At 46.4% G+C, this 18228-nt stretch overlaps 1 protein-coding gene across 1 annotated transcript in view; it reads left to right on the plus strand.

Annotated features, from left to right (window-relative positions):
- TOMM34 (translocase of outer mitochondrial membrane 34) overlaps nt 1-15208 on the plus strand; it is a 38028-nt gene extending 22820 nt beyond the window's left edge. The window contains exons 2-7 of the mRNA XM_042780635.1: nt 3781-3895; nt 6165-6317; nt 9760-9929; nt 12473-12620; nt 14727-14853; nt 15104-15208. Of these exons, the coding sequence (XP_042636569.1) occupies nt 3781-3895; nt 6165-6317; nt 9760-9929; nt 12473-12620; nt 14727-14853; nt 15104-15208 (818 nt within the window). The remainder of the gene's footprint in view (nt 1-3780; nt 3896-6164; nt 6318-9759; nt 9930-12472; nt 12621-14726; nt 14854-15103) is intronic.
- The last annotated feature ends 3020 nt before the right edge of the window (nt 15209-18228 follow it).

Here is an 18228-nt window from a genome sequence, read left to right on the forward strand (position 1 = left end):
AGATGGATTGACATGGTGGCTGCGATGATGGGCTCAAGTATAGCAGGGATCATGGAGCTGGCACGGGATCAGGCAGTGTTTCGTTCTGCTGTGCATGGGGTCGCTATGAATAGGAAACAACTCGACAGCTCCTAACAACAACAACAAATATAATTATTTTGAATTCCTTATCAGAGAGATTCAATGCTGCATGTTCCTCAGGAATGTGTTTTGAGTCTGTATCCTGATCCCTTGTTTTTCCTGCTTTATCTTGCTTCTTTATGCTCTGTTGTTTCTGAGGCATTGCTCATTTTGGGGTTTATATTTAATGGTGATTATATGCTGGAGTGATTTGCCTGTGATTTTCGTTTTCTTTGTTTTGTTTGTATGTTATCTACATAAGCAGGGTACTGTGCTGTGCTCCTCTGTTTGCTAGTGGGCAGCACTTATACACTCACCACCTGTCTCCTTTCCCATTGTCAGCTTCCCATATGTCCCTGCCATCCTTGGCAAACAGAGCCTATTCTTAGTTCCCTGGAATTCGAATAAGAATGCTGTCACTTTAAAATAAAAAATGGCCACCATTTGTAAAGATTCAGAATTGTGGTACCCAAAATGGCCACCACTTGTAAAGATTCAAAATGGCTACACCCTCAGTCACTTTAAATATTCAAAATGGCTGCTGCTTGTAAACAATCAAAATTGCTGTGCCCTCTGGATAGCCAAAAGTCCACAGCTCAGATTGTCCCCCTTCTTGCTGTTTCCCTTCCTAGTCATAGGCCACCAGTGCAGTCGTCCCTGCAGCTCTTGGCGACCAGGGCTGATCTTTAAGTCAATTCTTAGGTCACAACACCACGGAAATATTCAGGTTCTTGGTCCTGTCAGAGTAGCTGCTCCAACCATCTCCGTACTCACTGTTTTCGTTCAGGTTTTTCCACTAATTGGTGCCTAATCCACTTCTATATTCTTCATTTCAAAGCTCAAGGCTTCAGGATTATCTTCTGTATCTCTGTCGATTGGTTTCTGTTTTCTTTGTTGAAGAGGGTCTGTGGAGCTTGTCTGCCTAATTTGCCATCTTATCGGAAGTCGTCGTGTACTGTTCTTATAACTTGCATCTTCTTTTTCTTTTCTTTTCTTAGATTTCCCAGTGGTTTGTCAATTTTGTTAATCTTTTCAAAGAACCAGCTTTTTGTTTTGTTGATTTTCTCTTTTTTGTTGTTGTTGTTTTCTGTTTCATTTACTTCTGCTCTAATCTTTATTACTTCCTTACTTGTAGATACTGTAGGATTCTTTCGTTGTTCTTTTTCTAGTTGTTGGAGTTGTTGAGTTAGAGTGTTGATTTTGTTTCTTTCCCCCTTGTTGATGTATGCATTTAATTCTATAAACTGACCTCTGAGTACTGCTTTCACTGTGTCCCATGGGTTTTGGTAAGATGTATCTTCATTCTCATTTGTTTCTATGAATTTAATTTCACTTTTTATTTTTCTATTACCCAGTAGTTTTTGAGCAGTGTATTGTTCAACTTCCACGTTTGATGTTTTTTCCTTGATCTTCCTATTATTAATTTCTAATTTTACAGCTTTGTAGTCTGAGAGGATGCTTTGTAGTATTTCAGTGTTTTTTAATTTATTGAGGCTTGTTTTATGTCCTAACATATGATCTATTCTGGAGAATGATCTGTGTGCACTGGAGAAGAATTTGAATCATACTTTTGTTGTGTGGAGTGCTCTGTATGTGTCTATGAGGTTGAGTTGGTTGATTGTGTGGTTGAGTTCTTCTGTACCTTTGTTGAGTTTTTTTCTAGTTGATATGTCCCTCCTTGAAAGTGGTGTGTTAAAGTGTCCTACAGTTCAAACCCACCAGCCACTCCTCAGAAGGAAGATGGGACAATCTACTTCCATAGTGATACTGCCTCAGAAACCCAAGGAGGGGTCGCTATGAGTCGGGTCTGACTCGACAGCACGTAACAACAAAAACTACTATTATAGAGTTGTCTATTTTCCCTTTCAATTCAATTAATAATTGCTTCATGTATTTTGGAGCACTTTCATTGGGTGCATAGATCATATTGTCGTCTTGGTCAGTTGACCCATTCAGCATCATATAGTGACCTCCTTTGTCCTTTCTGTTGTTTTTCACCTTAAAGTTTATTTTATCAGAAATTAATATTGCCACTCCTGCTCTTTTTTGGTTACTGTTGGCTTGGTATATTTTTTTCCACCTTTTAATTTGTTTTTATCTTTGTGTCAAAGGTGGTTCTTGTAGGCAGCATATCAGTGAATCTTCTTTTCTTGTCCAGTCTGCCACTCTCTTTCTCTTGACTGGTGCATTTAGCCCATTCACATTGAGTATAATTAGTTGTAGGTATAAATTGATTGTGTTCTATTATGCTTTTTTTGTCGTGTTGTTGGAGTTTCCTTGGCCAATATACTTTTCTGTGCTGGGTTCATTTGGTTGTCAAGTATTTCCTCTCTTTTCTTCTTTATTGTTGGTTTTGTCTTTACTAAATCCATATGTTTTCCTTCTTTCTGGGTTTGCTTAGGGCGATTGTTAATTTTCTCTGTCGTTACCTTGAACTCTTGTCTCTATATTTTTGTAACAGTTTGTTCTATGAGGACATTGTCCTGTTTTCCTCTCCATTTGGAAGTTTTGTACCTAGAACTTTTATTCCCTCTGTTTGGTTAGTTGCTGTTGTCATGTGTAGATTGACTGCCTTGTTTTTTAGTGTACAATGTTTTATGGTCTTATTCTGAGCATCCATTTCTAATTTGTTTTAGTGTTGATGTCCTGTGTCCAGATTTTGTTGTTCTCTGTTGTGGGTTCTCTATTGGAAGGACTTCATTAAGCATTTCTTGTAGGGTTGATCTGGTTTCCACAAAATCCCTTAATTTCTGTTCATAACACATACTTTGGAGGAACTTGATTTATCCATAACAGGCCACAGTGGGGAAAAAATAAAACAAACTTGTGCTTCTGACATTGCTAAGGGGAAGAGCTGTCTCAGGGAACTGTCTATTGTTGCTGGGTGCTGTCAAGTTGATTCCAAATCATAGCAGCCCCACAGGACAGAGTAGAACTCTGCCCCATAGGGTTTTCCTGGGTGTAATCTTTACCGAAGCAGATCACCAGGTCTTTTTCCTGAGCCACTGAGTGGGTTCAAACCACTGACCTTTAGGTTAGCAGCTGAACACTTAACCATTGCACCACCAGGGCTCCTTAGAGAACTCTCTACTCTTTAATAATTCTCCACCCCACTGGGTAGCCTAAATCGTTGCCCTGATTAAGTTCTTTGTTATCCTGCAAGACACCGATCACACTTTCCTGGCAAACTCCTCTAAGATTGGACAAAGTAGAGTTAGTCTCTTGTGTTTTCCTAGCTCCACAACACGTGACCAGTCTATTTATTAAAGCATGTGTGGTATTGTTCTTTTCCTTTGTTACTTTTTTTTTTTTTTTTAGTTTATATGCCTTTTTAATGAAATGAAACACACACACAAGTAGTTACAGCACAGATATCTTCAAGACAGCCAGTTATTTCGTGTTTATCTTTTGCCTGGCATGCCACGTTCAGTGGTAGGTGAGTAAGAGAAGATACTTGGTTCCCTTGTGAATGGCAGAAAGCTCAGTGTCCTCACTCTCATGTAAGAAGGACAAACATGCCAGCCAGTCAAGCCAACAAGCCAGGTCAGTTTACAGTCATCTCTGCTGCCTTTCAGCAGAGCCCAGACAGTTTAGGGTGGGACATGCAGTTCAGTGTCCCAAGCATCAGTTCCCAACCTGATTATCTCCTCGCTCTTTCAGTCTCCAGCAGGGCAGGTTCTTCGAACCCTGAAGAAGAAAGTGTTCTGTACTCCAACCGTGCAGCGTGCCACTTGAAGAATGGAAACTGCTCTGACTGCATCAAAGATTGCACTTCGTAAGTGGCCAAGAGTAACTTTCCAGATGCCTGAGGGTCTCAGAAGAAGCGGCTGGGCCTCTCTGGCTTGTTTCTTTTCTGGACTGATCCTGCCAGTTACATCAACACATGTTAGGATGTGGCTTTGCCCAAGTCATCAAGAATGGGATGCCCCATTTGGTCCAGTGGCCTTGTCTCAGCACTGCCGCTGCTATCAAAAAAGTAGGGTGGGAAGTTGGAGAGAGGCCTTAAAATCTCTGTGATCTTGACGTCTTGAGATGAAGTAGAGTTTCTGACCAGTGACTGGCTTGCGCAGTTGTTTTCCTGGGGGGGAGGTGTGTGTGTGTGTTTGTAAGAGAAGGGAAGAAGAGATAGGGATTTATAAAATGTCTCAAAAGGAGAAAGTGCTGTCTATCAATGGCCCACTGTAGGTGTCCCTGAGTGGTGCAAATGGTTTAACTCACTGGGTTGCTAACCAGAAGATTAGAGATTCAAGTCCAGCCAGAAATACTTCAGAAGAAAGGCCTGCCAATGTACTTCTAAAACAAAATCAGCCATTGAAGACTCTGTGGACCACAGTTCTATTCTGACACATATGGGGTTGCCATGAGTTGGAATCAATTAAATGGCTTCTGCTTAGAAGACATGAAACAAATTTTTTATTATCTTCCTTCTTTTTTTTTCCTATGGTGATTTTTTTTTTTTTTAATTTTATTTTGATTTGGGTGAAGATTTACAGAGTAAATTCACTTTTCATACAGCAGTTCACATATACTTTGTCTCATGTCATTGACCAAAATTTACAATGCAACAGCTCCCCTCCCACTTCCTCCCCATAGTTACCTCTTCCCAGTGTCCATCCCTCCATACTCTTCTGTGCCCTGAGCTGTCTCCCTGTGCATAAGTAGCCCTTCCTTCTCCCATGATTGTTCTCTCCAGGGTGTGTGTCTACTTGAGGTAAATGTTTAACTCACTTGCCTGTTCTTTGTTTGGCTGGAAACCAGAGGTGTGGGTTCAATCCCAGACCTGAAGGGCAGCTAGGGGCCATAGTCTCAGTGGTTTCACCAGGCTCTATTGGACCAGCAAACCTGGTCCCCCCCCCCACCTTTTTTTTTTTTTTTTTGCCTCCAAATGATTTTGGGTTTTGTTCCACATTGTTCTCCCTCTCTATGCAGGATCTCCTACATCCCTTCCAAGTGGATGACAGTGGTAGCTGGACACCATCTAGTTCTTCTGGTCTCATAGTTGTATAGGTTGCAGATTAGATGGTGTACCAGTTACTAGGACTGATTGTTTCCATTCATGTGGTTTTCTTCTTTCTTCTTGACAAGGAGACACCCATTGTTGCATCTAGATGGCAGCTTGCTAGCTTTTAAGATCCCAGTCGCTACTCGCCAAAGTAGGAGGTGGAACAATGTTTTGTATAGTATGTTATGCCAATTGAGCTTGATGTCCCCTGCGACTATGGTCCCAAGCCCGCAGGATCAACTACTCGGTCCCTCTGGGTAGCTGGCTATGACCAAGCAATGACCATAACCTTGCCCCTTGTCAGCTCTACTATACACCTGGGAATTCTGATCATTCACATAAACTTATAGGACCATTGTCTGCCAACCCTATATATGGTCTTGGATACACTCCCCATATTATCTTCCTTCTCGAAGCCATTTTATTACTGCCTTCTCTCATCATTGCTAAACTCATAGGCAAACCATCAGTGTGTTCTCAGATTGGATATCCTGTGACATTGCCTTAGATGCTTATACTTGTGCTAGACAGGTGAGGAGAGAGGTGAGCGTGCTCATGGGGCCTGGGTAGGTTGGTTTGTACCAGGCCTGTACTAGGTTTGCTTCATGGAGTGTTCACAGCCACTCTGTGGGGTAAGTTTACCACCCATCCCGGGCAAGAGCTGGGAAGCAGAAGACGGGCAGGAAAGTGATTTGCCTCGGATCACATGGTTAATAGCAGAGGAAAGAGTCCAAAGCCTATTACTCCCCCCAGGCCACTGTTTGATAGAAACACATAGTCGCATGGTGAAAACCACGAGGCATTTGCTCTTGATTTTGAGGGGACTGAGACTGGGACCATGGTGCCAGATGCCCAGGATTTTCACAATGTTAGCGGTTCTCTGACCCCTTTCCCCTCCCTGCCTCAGTCTAAGTCAAGACGTCCCCGTTGTAAGGTTTGATACTTTTAATGGTCTCTCTCAGCCAGTCGACCCTGCCTGGAAGGGACTGCGGCGGAGCCTGGTGGCTCAGCACCCAGCTAACATTCTTGCCTCCCACTCCAGCGCACTGGCCTTGGTTCCCTTCGGCATTAAACCCCTGCTGCGGCGGGCAGCTGCCTATGAGGCTCTGGAGAAGTACCCGCTGGCCTATGTCGACTACATGACTGTCCTGCAGATTGATAAGAGTATGACATCAGCCCTGGAAGGCATCAACAGGTGAGCCTAGTTCACCACAGGCAGTCTCCGTGGAACCTCCCTGGCCTTGACTGGGTCTGTGTGAGCACTTTGGATGCCTTCTGGGAAATCTTTTTAAACCAGCATTAGAAAACTGATGATGGTTATGTGGGGGGAATGTATGAAAGAAGAACCTGCTTTTGTATTTAACAGGTATTTGAGGGGACAGAATTATGGAGAAAAAAATTTATATATATGTATATGTATGTATGTATGTATATTTTGGCTTAAATGCTAAAATGCATTTACACAGTAATACTTACTGAGCCATGTTTAAGGTATTATGCCAAGCTTACTGGGAGATAACCAAAATAGTAAAAGAAATACAGACCCTACTTGTCTACACGTGCTAACTATCAGGTGGGGGAGGGGAGAGTAAGACAAGCAGCTGCAGCACAAGGCAGTAGGGACATTGTTGGAAGATGCTGCTGTGACTCCATGAGGTATCTCAGGAGAAGTTTCTTTTTGGACTTAAAACAGGCAAGTTCTGTATCTTCTGAGCAGTTGCTGGTTTCTATCTTATGGAGGTCTTCATTTGTGTAACTAGCTGTGTTTCCCCCCTTCGCATGGCTATTTGACAGCCAGGCACACCCGACCAATAGCAAACTCTATCAGGACTCCCTGGGCTGTATTTATAGTACATCCTTTCTGACACATCCACTTTGATGTTTCTCAACATCCTTTGCTTTCTCTTTGCCTCCTTTTAATGTCTGTCATTCAACAGATATTTTGTGAGTGCCAATTAGGTACCGCACTTCACACCAGGGCCTGGGCTGATGAATAAGACCCAGCTCTTCTGCCCTTGTAGAGGTAATGGTCGGATGGAGAAACCAGTCAGTAAGCAGGCAGGCATGAGCAGTGTGGTCAGTGCTGCGGTACGGGCCGCCTAGGGGGCGCAAGAGGCAGAGGAGGCATCTTGCCAGCTGGGGAGAGGAGGGAAGTGTCAGAGAGGGCTTTCCAGAGAAGGTGAGCTGAGCCTGCAGATGAATAGAGATGCAGGGTGGGAAGCGGGCAAGGAGAAAGGGCAGATGTGCAAGTGTGAGTGAGTGTGGCTTGTACAGGATCTGTAAAGAGTCCATTTCCCATAGTGCTGTAGGTGGAGAGCTCAGCTAAAGTTGGGTTGGCGAGGGTCAGTCCCAAAGGGGCTGCTGTTGGGGGCTGGGACTTTATCCTGAGCACAGTGAGTCATCAAAGAGGGTCTTGAGCAGTCGATAACATGAGCAGGTTTGTATTTTGAAGGAAAGCTCATTGGCTGCCATGTTGAGGGGTAACATGAAGAGAGACAGAACAGGAATTTGCTACAAGGGTGAGGGCAGCAGTAAGCCAGGAGAGAGGGGGCAGATAGTGGAAAGAGAAGAACCATGGAACCAATTCAAGGGACACTGCGGAAGACCATCAACCAGCTTTCGTGGTTAGGGGCTGCTGCTGAGAAGGGAGGAACAGAAGAGGCTATCCAGGTTGTTGAAATACTGAGCTGGAGGTGACTGAGACATGAGAGCAGAGATGTAAGGAAGGTGGCGGGAATTTACATGGGTTTAGAGCAAAAGAGAAAAATGACACAGGCCTACTATTCGGATTTTAGAGTCATCAGCAAAGAAGTGGGCTGAAAGAACGCCACCGTGCAAGTGTGTAATGGGAAGAGGATGGAACTTTGAGACCACATTTGGGACACTGACAGGGGGAGGAGCTTGGAAAGGAGGCAAAGCAGCCGAGAGGCGGGACACAGAGCTTTCAGTGTCGCAGGGAAGGGATCATTTTCAGAAGGATGAGGGTGACAGAAGGATGGAGTGTTAAATGTGGGAATGAGTTTAAGTAGCCAAGGGTTTAGCAATGAAGTCACTGATTCAGTTCAGTGGGGTCAGCAACCAGATGGCCGTGGATTCAAGAAGTCCGGCTGTGTAGGGAAGCAGGAGAGTGCAACTGCGGTGGCAGAGTGGTGTCCAGGAAGGGTTTTATTAAGTGAGAAAAGATTTCGAGTGAATTAAATGCTGATGGTTGGAGTTGAGAAAGAGGATGAAGATCTAGGCGAGGGTGATGCTGGCTGAGGGAGGGCCCTCAGATACAGCAGGAGATGGATCCAGAAACGAGATAAACGGGTTGGCCTTGGTCCTCTGTGCTCTTGTGACAGGAAAGAACTAGGAGGGTGTTGTAGAGCCCATGCAGGTAGGTTTTTGCTTAGGTTATAAGGAAGTTTGCTTTGAGAAAGGAGATGGGTTGAGGAGAGCTGAGGTTTAAAATAGCTGGGCCAACCAGGAAAACACCTGTGGGGGCTTCGTTAGGAGACCATGAATTTGTAGTGATACCAACCTATGCAGTGTTCATTCTAGTAGCACGTAGGAATGTGGTTGTAGGAGCAGAAAGAATATACAGTTGACCTTATTCAGTCATTCAACACGTGTTTGTAGGGCCTGGCGTGGGGGCGTTGCAGGTGATTATGTAGTATTGCAGATCAGGTAACAACATGGGCAGCACTTTAAGCCAAGAACTAAGGAATGAGTAGGACTTAGCTGGGTCTAGAAGGTGGGAATGGTGAACGGGGAATGAAAAGTGGGAGAGGAAAAGACATGTACAAAGGCTTGGACATAAGGACCAAGAGGGAAGGTGATTCAGGATGAAGATGAGGGAGGGACCAGATCTCACAGGTCATGTTAGCCTAGGGAAATGGCAATCACTGAAGGATTTTAAGATTTGAGAATGACCTGATATTTTTGCATTTTTTTTCCCTTGCATCTTAGTCTTTTTTTTTTTTTTAATTGTGATTTGGGTAAAAGCTACAGAGCAAATTCAATTTCCATACAGCAGTTCACATACAACTTATCTCATGACATTGACTGCAATTTCCCACAATGCAACAGCCTCCCTCCCACTTCTTCCCCATAGTTACCTCCTTCCCTGTATCCTTCCCTCCATGTACTCCTGCCCCCCAAGCTGTGTCCCTGTGCATACATGGCCCTTCTATTCTCTCATGATTCATCTCTCCAAGGAGTATATCTACCTAATGTAAAGGACGATTTGCATTTTTAAAAAATCTCAAGTAGTTATCAAATGTGAAGTACTTGCATGGCCTTGTACCAGATCCATTGAGAAAATACAAAATAATTAGAATACGTGATCCTTTCTTGGGGAATGTGTGGTCTTATGAGGGCAACAACAGATCACCACTTTGAAGGTGACACAGTGGGACCAAGCCTTGAGGGATAGGCAGGGAAAGAGTGTCCCTGGTGGCTAATCTGAGAAGGCATGTGTGGGTGGCAGTTCCTGTTTCTTCCCTGCAGCATGAGGAGGGACAGAGAAGGATCAGACCAGGAGGAGGATGAGAGAATGCTGGCTCTTCTGAAAGAGCCTTCCTCCCATGAGTGTAGGAGGGAGGAACCCCTTCCCGGCCTCACTGGAGGCCTCCCTGCAGTCTTGCCTTCCTTTCCAGAATGACCAGGGCTCTCATGGACTCACTTGGGCCCACTTGGCGTCAGAAGCTGCCTCCTACCCCGTTGGTGCCTGTTTCAGCTCAGAAGAGATGGGATGCCATGCCATCAGAGAACCACAAAGATTCAGCTAAAAGCAAATGCAAAGAAACCACAAAAGCAAAGAACAAAGGTAAGGTATGACTCCCTGTCCCAGAGAGCCTCACTATTTCCCATGATCACTTCTTTAGCCCCTGCCCCCAATAAAATGAAAAACCAAACCCACTGTCATTGAGTCAGTTCCAATTCATAGCCACCCTATAGGACAGAGTTGAACTGCCCCATAGGGTTTCCAAGACTGTAAATCTCTATGGAAACAGACTGCCTCATCTTTTTCCTGTGGAGTGGCTGGTGGGTTCAAACCGCCAACCTTTTGGTTAGCTGAATGCTTTAATCACTGCACCACCAGAGCTCCTTTCTCTTTTGAGTAGTCCTATGAAAATTAGCCTCGTTTAAGCTGAATTCTGAAAGTAATCCTACAATAGAAGTAAAACGACAACAAAAAGGTATAACCTCTTATGGACTCTTTCCTTAGCTGTACAGTAAGGGTGATGAGAAAACCTGCCTGGCAGCTGTAAGGATGAAATGCTCTAAGGCATGTAGAACTCCCAGTGTGGCACATGCATGTCCAGTGTTAGGGCCCTCGCTCATCTGGCAGTATCAGGATGTTTTTGGTTCCTTGGTTCCAAGAACAAAAACTCAATGTGGTAAAAATAATACAACTAAACAGCCCAGAGATTCAGGTTCAGGCAAGGTTTGAACAAGCATGTCATTATCTCTTCAGACTCTGCTCCATTTCTCTGCACTTCTCTCAGTTCTCCGTTGTCAATCCTTGTAGTAAAATAGCTGTAGCTGTTTCTGGCCTCACATCTGTACACCACACCTACAGCCTGGGAAAGGATGGGAAGAAAACCTTTTTCTGATACTTTCTAGGAAAAGAGAAGATTTCTGTCCCCAGAGCCCCTAGCTCACGTATTTTCTCAATTTCTTCTGGCCCACGTTTGGTCGCAGGTCATTCCCTGAACTAGTGATGTGACCACGGGATGAGATTTTTGTGATCAGCTCCACCCTAAGCCACCTGCTCCACCCGAGGGCTGGAGGGTGCTCCTTTTCCAAAAACACACACACAGTCTGAGGGAAGGGTGCATTCCTGGAGGAGGATGAGTAAGAGAAGGGAGATCAAAGCCAGGTAGCTAGAAATGGGAACCTGTCTGCCTCAGCCGTGTAAGATGGCTTGAAGACGAGTCGTTCTGCAGGCCGGGGCTCACCTGCAGGCTCCCATACTGATCCGGAGAGTGGTCTCAGCCCAGCATGCTCGAGGTATGGAGGACAGGGAAGGACAGAGAGCCCTGTAAATTACCTGGGGATGTTAGAGGAGGGTAGCTTCTCCTCTTCTCCTTCCTGTCTCTGCATGGGTTGGATTCACTTTGATTTGTGGGAGCCTGGTAAGTATTCCTGTCTTCCCTAGCTGGAGCCATGTGGTTTAGTGGTGGAACTCTCCCCTGCCATGTGGGAGGGGCTCCAGAGTTGATTCCTGGCCAGTGAATGCCTCTTGCACAGCTACCCCGTGTGTCAGGAGAGGCTTGCAGGTTGCTGTGATGCTGAACAGGAAAAAAAAAGGCCTGGTGGTCTTGTTCCAAACAAGCAGCCAGTGAAAACATCTTCAGGATCACAGTGGCCTGCCTGGTCATCAGTCAGTCATGAGGATGTGCAGGACTGGACGGCCTTCTGTTCTGTTGGGCACGGGGTCACCGTGAGTCAGGGGCCACCGTGATGGCAACTGACAACAACAAAGCAAAACTGTTTAAAAAAGTGACTTATAGACACTATCATGCACAGTTAAACTTAGAACAAGGCAAGGGAAAGAAGCGCAGGGTTCAGGGTAACAGTGCCCTCCAGAGTTAGGGTGGGGCCGTAGGGCTTCAGAGGTCTTAGTGATGTTCTGTTTCTTAAGCTAGGGATCAGTTCAGGGGTGTTAGTTTTATTCCTAACACCTTACCCTGTCATAAAAATTCCGTGGTTTATAGTGTTTAAAAATTACAAGAGCAGGTGCTGTAGGGGCTGGGGCTGCAGTGGTCCAGTGGGGCCGAGCAGCGTGTGTTTCACCGTGGGGGCTGGGGCACAGCTGCCAGTTAGATGAGGAAGGATACTTGTAGCTGCAGACCAAACAAGACTTGAGGAAAAATGGGCCCCCTTCTGCCCTTTCCTGGAAGCCAGGAGCTGTCTCCTTTCTTTGCCTGGTGCTGGTTTATCAGCACTTATGTTTGCCTGTTCTAAGTTTAGAGTGTTTGGTGCTTTCTTGTATATTCTCAGATTTGATCCTGAAAATAGCCTGTTGTGGAATAGTTGTTGTTCCCACTGTATTGGAGGAATTTGAAGCCTGATAGAATTAGTTTGGTCACACAAGATCTTCCAGCTGCTAAGTGTCAGTACCTAGGCTAGAACCTGAGTTGCTTATGTCATATGTATGTTATTACATGCAGGTATAAATATGTTTATATCAGGAGTTCCCAGCCATTCACTGGGGAGAAATCATTAACCAGGGAGATGCTTTACAGTGTAGCACACCCCTGAGGAGCAGGGCGGACACAACCTGGAAGAGATGCTGCTGAAGAGATCCCACTGGCCTCGTGGGGCCTGCTCCATGGTGTTTTTCCTCTTTGAATTTGTATCTAGTGCCTTCTGCTGGAGATGTGGAGAGAGCCAAGGTTCTGAAGGAAGAGGGCAATGCGTTTGTAAAGAAGGGAAACCATAAGAAAGCTATCGAGAAGTACAGTGAAAGCCTCTCATTTAGTAACCTGGAATCTGCCACCTATACCAACAGGTATCGTCTACACAGCACAGCTGCTGGCCTGGGGAATGCCGGGGCACTGGGTGTTCCATCTCATAGTCTTCACTTGGCTATGGTGGGCTCTTCATTCCTACCATATTTATTCAATATGTTACAAATCAAAGTATGCATTCACACCTGTGTCAGGCACTGTGAGGTAGGTATAACCAGTGGCATTGTCTCTCTCTTAAATGGGTAGAAACTAATGCCAAAGGGTAGCCTGGGGCTGTTGGCCGCCTTGTCCTGGACTTTCATTACCAGCCCAAATAAGCGTACATCGTGAGGGACGGCAGCAGGCTTGCTCTGCAGACACAAGTTGAGCACAGGCTCTTAGCCTCTGCACCTTCCCCCACTCCCACCCCACGGCTTCTCCCACAGCCTTCTGTTAGAAACGTTGGCACTGGCCCAGAACCAGGGTGTGGAGACACTGTTGCCAGCTGGGAACAAGAGAGGTGACCAGTCTGGCTGAGGGGGCTAGCCTTGGGGGGACTATACGAGGCCCCATGCCAGGAGCTGCTATTGGCGGTCTGATTTTTACACCATCAGATGAGGGCCTGGGAGCATGGGCTCGGTCGCTCTGACTGCATGGTATCACCACCCTGCAAGAACTCTTGGAGGTGTAGGTGGTATTAAAATGGAGGAAAGAGGCTCAGAGGAGGGAAGGGCTTTGCCGCTGCTCACCCAGCCAGTGAACAATGGGGCCAGGATTGGAGCTTTGCCTCAGAGATCTTTCCCTAGCACACACACATACTGCTGTCCAGTTCAGAATTCTTGGATCTGATGTCGTTCGCTATTCCTTATCCAAAACCCTTGGGATAAAACATGTTTTAGAACATTTCCAATTTTAGGAAAAGTAATATGAATTCCAGAGCTGTAATTCATCTACTGAATTACATTGCACCCCAGCAGGGTCTGGGGCAGCTTGCCATGTTAGTCAGATACTAGTATTTCTGCAGTGAAACAAATTTCACTTTCATGAAGTTGGGATAAACAGAGGCAAAGTAGCCTCATGTCAGTTCAGGTCAGGCTTTGCTGCCCAATGAGTTGAAAAAATAACTTTTTGTTTGTAAAGGTTTTAGATTTTTGAGTTTTGATTCCAGGAATTTGGGGGCTTTACTTTTACTGGCTGGTTGGCCCAGGGGTGCCTTAGGCTGCCGAGCTAACTGGAAAGTGGGTCAGCAGCCCATTTTTTCATTTTTGGGTGGCATCATCATCTAAAACTTCCTCCTCAGGGGACCTCTGTTAAGCCATTTTCCTGGATTTTCACACCTAGGCAATTTTTTTTTTTCCTGGATACTATTCTTCATGCACATTTGTCTGTGCCACACAGTTTTAATTACTATTGCTTTATAATATCTTTAGGGCTGGTCTTGTCCTCATTCTCTTGCATTAAGGATCCTTAGCTATTGTCCCATGTTTGCTGTCATAGCTAAGCCTCAAGAGCATTTTCATAAGTTTCAAGAGATACCATGTTGGGCTTTTGGTTGTGATTGCATTGATTTAGAAGACTGGTAATTTTACACGAAATTGAATTTTTTCATCCATCGTGGCTGAAGTTATACCACATCCTGAACTCTGTTTTAATGCTTATTAGCCTTGGGCATAGCATATGGAACAGTGCAGAGTCTTCGGCTTTTTTCAATTCTCTTTTTGCCCTGAATTTCAAAATAAGTTGCAGACGTCTTTACATTTCACCTCTAAACATGTTTGCATGTATATCATGAACCAGAGTTCAGTAGTTGCCTATGCGTTTGGTTTTGTAGGTAGATAATTTTGTATAATCTGTTAAGGGGAAGGCTTCCGGAAGCCTTGTCTTTGCTTGAGAGAGCACAGTATGTGTGAGCGTGAAGTACAGCGACAAAACTAAACAAGATCGGGAGCCAGTGTCACGCAGACCTGGTTTGAATCCTAGCAGTGGTACCTTGGGCAGGCCCTTTCACCCATCCTCCAAGGCAGTGTGTTTGAGGCTCTTAGAACATACAAAGCATCCAGCAGAGTAGGCGTTGAGCAAATCTTAGATCACTCCTCCAAGTACTTTGTGGCTTGTGGGTGGCCCCCGAGAAGTGACTGACAACCATTGAGATGGTCTGTCCCTATCAGAGCACTCTGCTATCTGACCCTGAAGCAATACAAGGAAGCAGTGAAGGACTGCACAGATGCCCTCAAGCTGGATGGGAAGAATGTGAAAGCATTTTACCGACGGGCTCAAGCTTACAAGGCACTCAAGGTAAAAAGATCCTGAACAAAGGTACCAATGTAGCTACAGAATGTGCGCCTGTGGTGGCACTTCCTAAGTAGTCACGGTGAGGGGTGTCTGCCACTTTTCCTTCTACCAGGGCCCCCAGGGTAGCTCAGGGCAAGCCTGCAGGCTGGGCTTCCAGACCCTTCTGCTGTCTCAGCAGCTGTCCCCATCCCAGTTTGCGCTCATCAACTCAATCAGGATACCTTCCCTACACCCTTTTCCTCTCTTCTGTTAGGACTATAAAGCCAGCCTTGCAGACATCAGCAGCCTCCTGCAAATTGAACCCAAGAATGGCCCTGCACAGAAGTTGCAGCAGGAAGTTAACCAGAGCTTGAAATAAAACCCCCAGAGGGCAGCAGGAAATCTCTGCCTGACCTTACCCAGAGAAGCCAGGGGCCCCCTTCCTCTGTGCCTGCTCCTGAGACCCAGCATGCCCCAGAGCAAGCTCTTTAACACCCTTCCCTCCTCCAGAGGCCACTACTTCCTGCCTCTTCTCCCGGCCAGGAGGCTCTGCTTATTCAGATTAAGCTCAGTGTACTTTTGCTGGAAAAGGTCAGCACAAGAGCTGGAAGTGTGAGGCCCATGCCCACTCCCTCCTACCTCAGCAGCCAGTGGGTCACACAAACAGGTCCTTATTGGCGAAGGCCCTGGCTTATCCTGCCCCGAGCGTGCCCCAGCCTGCATGCTGCCTTTGTAGCCTCAGCAGGCCCTGCCTCACTGTGATGGACCACCTCATCAGAGCAGCCCTGAGCTCCTTGAGCAGGATTGCAGGTTAGGGGTGAGGATAGGCTAGAAAACCCCGGCCCCCCACCTCCAAAGCAGCCTGTTGAGCTGGTTCTCCAGGGCTGCGCCCTCCTCCCCTCCCAGTGTGCTGCTGCCCCTTGCCCTCTGCAGTCTCCTGTGTTCTGAGCCCCACTGCCTTTGTCTGGGCCCTTTGGACAGGCAGGCAGAGCCCTGACCCTTGCCGAGTTTTTGATTCTCTCTGCTGCTGCCTCCTGCACGGAGGTGCAAGCTGTTTAAGAGCCCAGTTGTTACAGCCGTCCACTCGGAGGCGGGAGGGGAAGGTGGCTGCCTTGAGGTCGGTGCCCTTCCGCTCAGGGCAAGGCCTTGCTTGTTCTTTGTAATATTTTGACGTTATTTGAACTGAATTCTGATATTGTTGAACTGTGTTTAAGCCATTGCATTAAAAGTCTCTTCTGCATAGATGTCTGCTTTCCTGTCATTTCTGCTGTCTCAGTTCTGTGCCTGGAGCTTTGGAGCAAAAAGAACGAAAGCTACTGTTTTTGAGCATCATCTGTTCGTCAGATGAATTTACTGAAACGTCTGCATGGGCCAGGCGCTCTGTATAGTGCTGGGCGGAGGAGTGAATGAATGGGCCTGGTCCTTGCTCTCAGGGAGCTGACAGTGCACTGCTGAGGCAGAAAGTCAATCAGATAATCACACAAAGAAAGGTAAGACTTCAGTGACGTAAGTGTTTTGGAGGAGTCAGAACACTGCTTCACTTGCCTAAACGGGAGATTTGACCCAGTAGGAGAAAGGATCCCTGAGGAAGGATGCTTGAAATGAGTTCTGAAGGATCAACGGGGGTTCACTTGCTGATTAGGGGAGACGTGCTCCAAACAGAAGTTGCATGAAAGGCCTGGTCAGTGGAACAGGGTGAGTACAAGGGACCAGAAGCAAGCAGATGCAGCTCAAGGGGACAAAACGTGTGGGGTGGGGCTGGAGAGAGGGCAGCATCTGGCCAGAGTTAGGGGCTGCCTCTCCGTCCTGGGCTGTGTCCTTTTAATTAAAGTGGACAGTTTTCACTGTCCTGTGGCTCCCTGTCACGGAGCTTGGCAGCACTCAGCTATTACCCAGCCCTCTGAAGGATGAGCCTCCGCTGTCTGAGCCAAGACCTGCCTGCAAGCCGAGGCAGAGCTGAGAGTCCAGAGACAAAAGCCACGGGTGCACCCAGGGGACGGCTCGGCCGTGACCCTGCCTCCGCTCCTCCAGCTCAAGAAGACAAGTGTCTTGACTTACTAACAAGAAACAGGTCAGCCAGAACCACCTCCAGAGAGGTTCTTTTCTTTCCTTTAACTTATAAAAGTTGAGGAAAACACAGAACAACAGTAAGCTTCCTTGTACCCATCTTTGAAACTTACCACCATTCTGTTGTTTCCTAAGAGGCTCTGAGCAAGACATTTTCTGAGTATGAAAATTTCTCCTTCCTCGTACAGTAATTCCAGGGAAGGGGCAACACACTGATGTAACTGTCTTCATGGTTGTGATGAATCCATTTTCCATCAAGGGAAGGTCAAAAGCCATTACATGGTAACAAGTGTTTTCTGGGGACCCTTGTGTTGGGGCCAGGTCATACAGGAGCTGGTAAGCCAGAAAATTTTGTCCCAATTCTCATTATAATGGGAAGTTTCTGGGACATTTGTAACAAGGGCGAGATACCAACTTTACATTTTGAGAAAAGTATTTTGACGGCACTGGGGAGGACAGATTGGAGAGCAGTTGAACCAGCATCCAGGTGAGCTCCAACTAGGATGAAGTAGACTTTGAGAGAGTTAGAGTTGAGGGCAGACAGTAGAAGTGGGAGGTGGGATTGGGAACATGGGGTAGGGCTCAGGTCATGACTTTGGCAGCCAAATGGACAGTGAGGCCACTTACTGAGACAAGGAACAGAGGAAGACCAGAGAAACTGAGGCAGCAGGGTGTGTGGGGGGGATGATAGCGAGGAGCTTAAATCACGAGTTTACGCTTAGACACGAGTTTGAAACGTTGACATAACCAACAGGTCATGATGGGTAAGCAGTGCGATACAAGGGGCTGGAGTAGATGGGCTTTTTAAAAAAATGGGAATTGAACAGGTGTATTGGGAACAGGTGCAAACTGAAGTGTGTATTAGGCAGTCTAGAAGGGGAACATGGTGTGAGAAAGACAGGTGCTAAGTTCCGGCAAGAGGGCGGACTAGGCAGAAGGACTGCACAGACCCTCTTCAACAAAGAAAAGAGAAACCAACTAACACAGACACAGAAGATAATCTTGGACCCCTGAGCCTTGAAGGGAAGGATACAAAAGTGGACTCAATCCCAACTAGCAGAAGAATTTGCGTGAAAAATACCAAAAAAGGACACACACACAGCTGCAGTCTGGCAGCAGCCTGAGCGACCCAGACAGCACAGACGACAGGGCTTGGAGATTCCCGAGTGGTGGTAGGGCCTAAGAATTAACCCAAAAATCACCCTGCTAGCCAGGGCCTGCATGGAAGACTGTGCACAGTGGCTGGGGAACAGAGAAGGTGAAGAGAAAGGTGGGCTGAGCTGTGGACTTTTGCCGGTCCGGAGGGCACCGCCATTTTGTAGGTTTAAAAAG

Source organism: Orycteropus afer, unplaced genomic scaffold, assembly GCF_000298275.1.
Source record: "Orycteropus afer afer isolate SDZICR_OR568_19922 unplaced genomic scaffold, OryAfe1.0 scaffold00049, whole genome shotgun sequence".
NCBI classification, from domain to species: Eukaryota; Metazoa; Chordata; class Mammalia; order Tubulidentata; family Orycteropodidae; genus Orycteropus; species Orycteropus afer.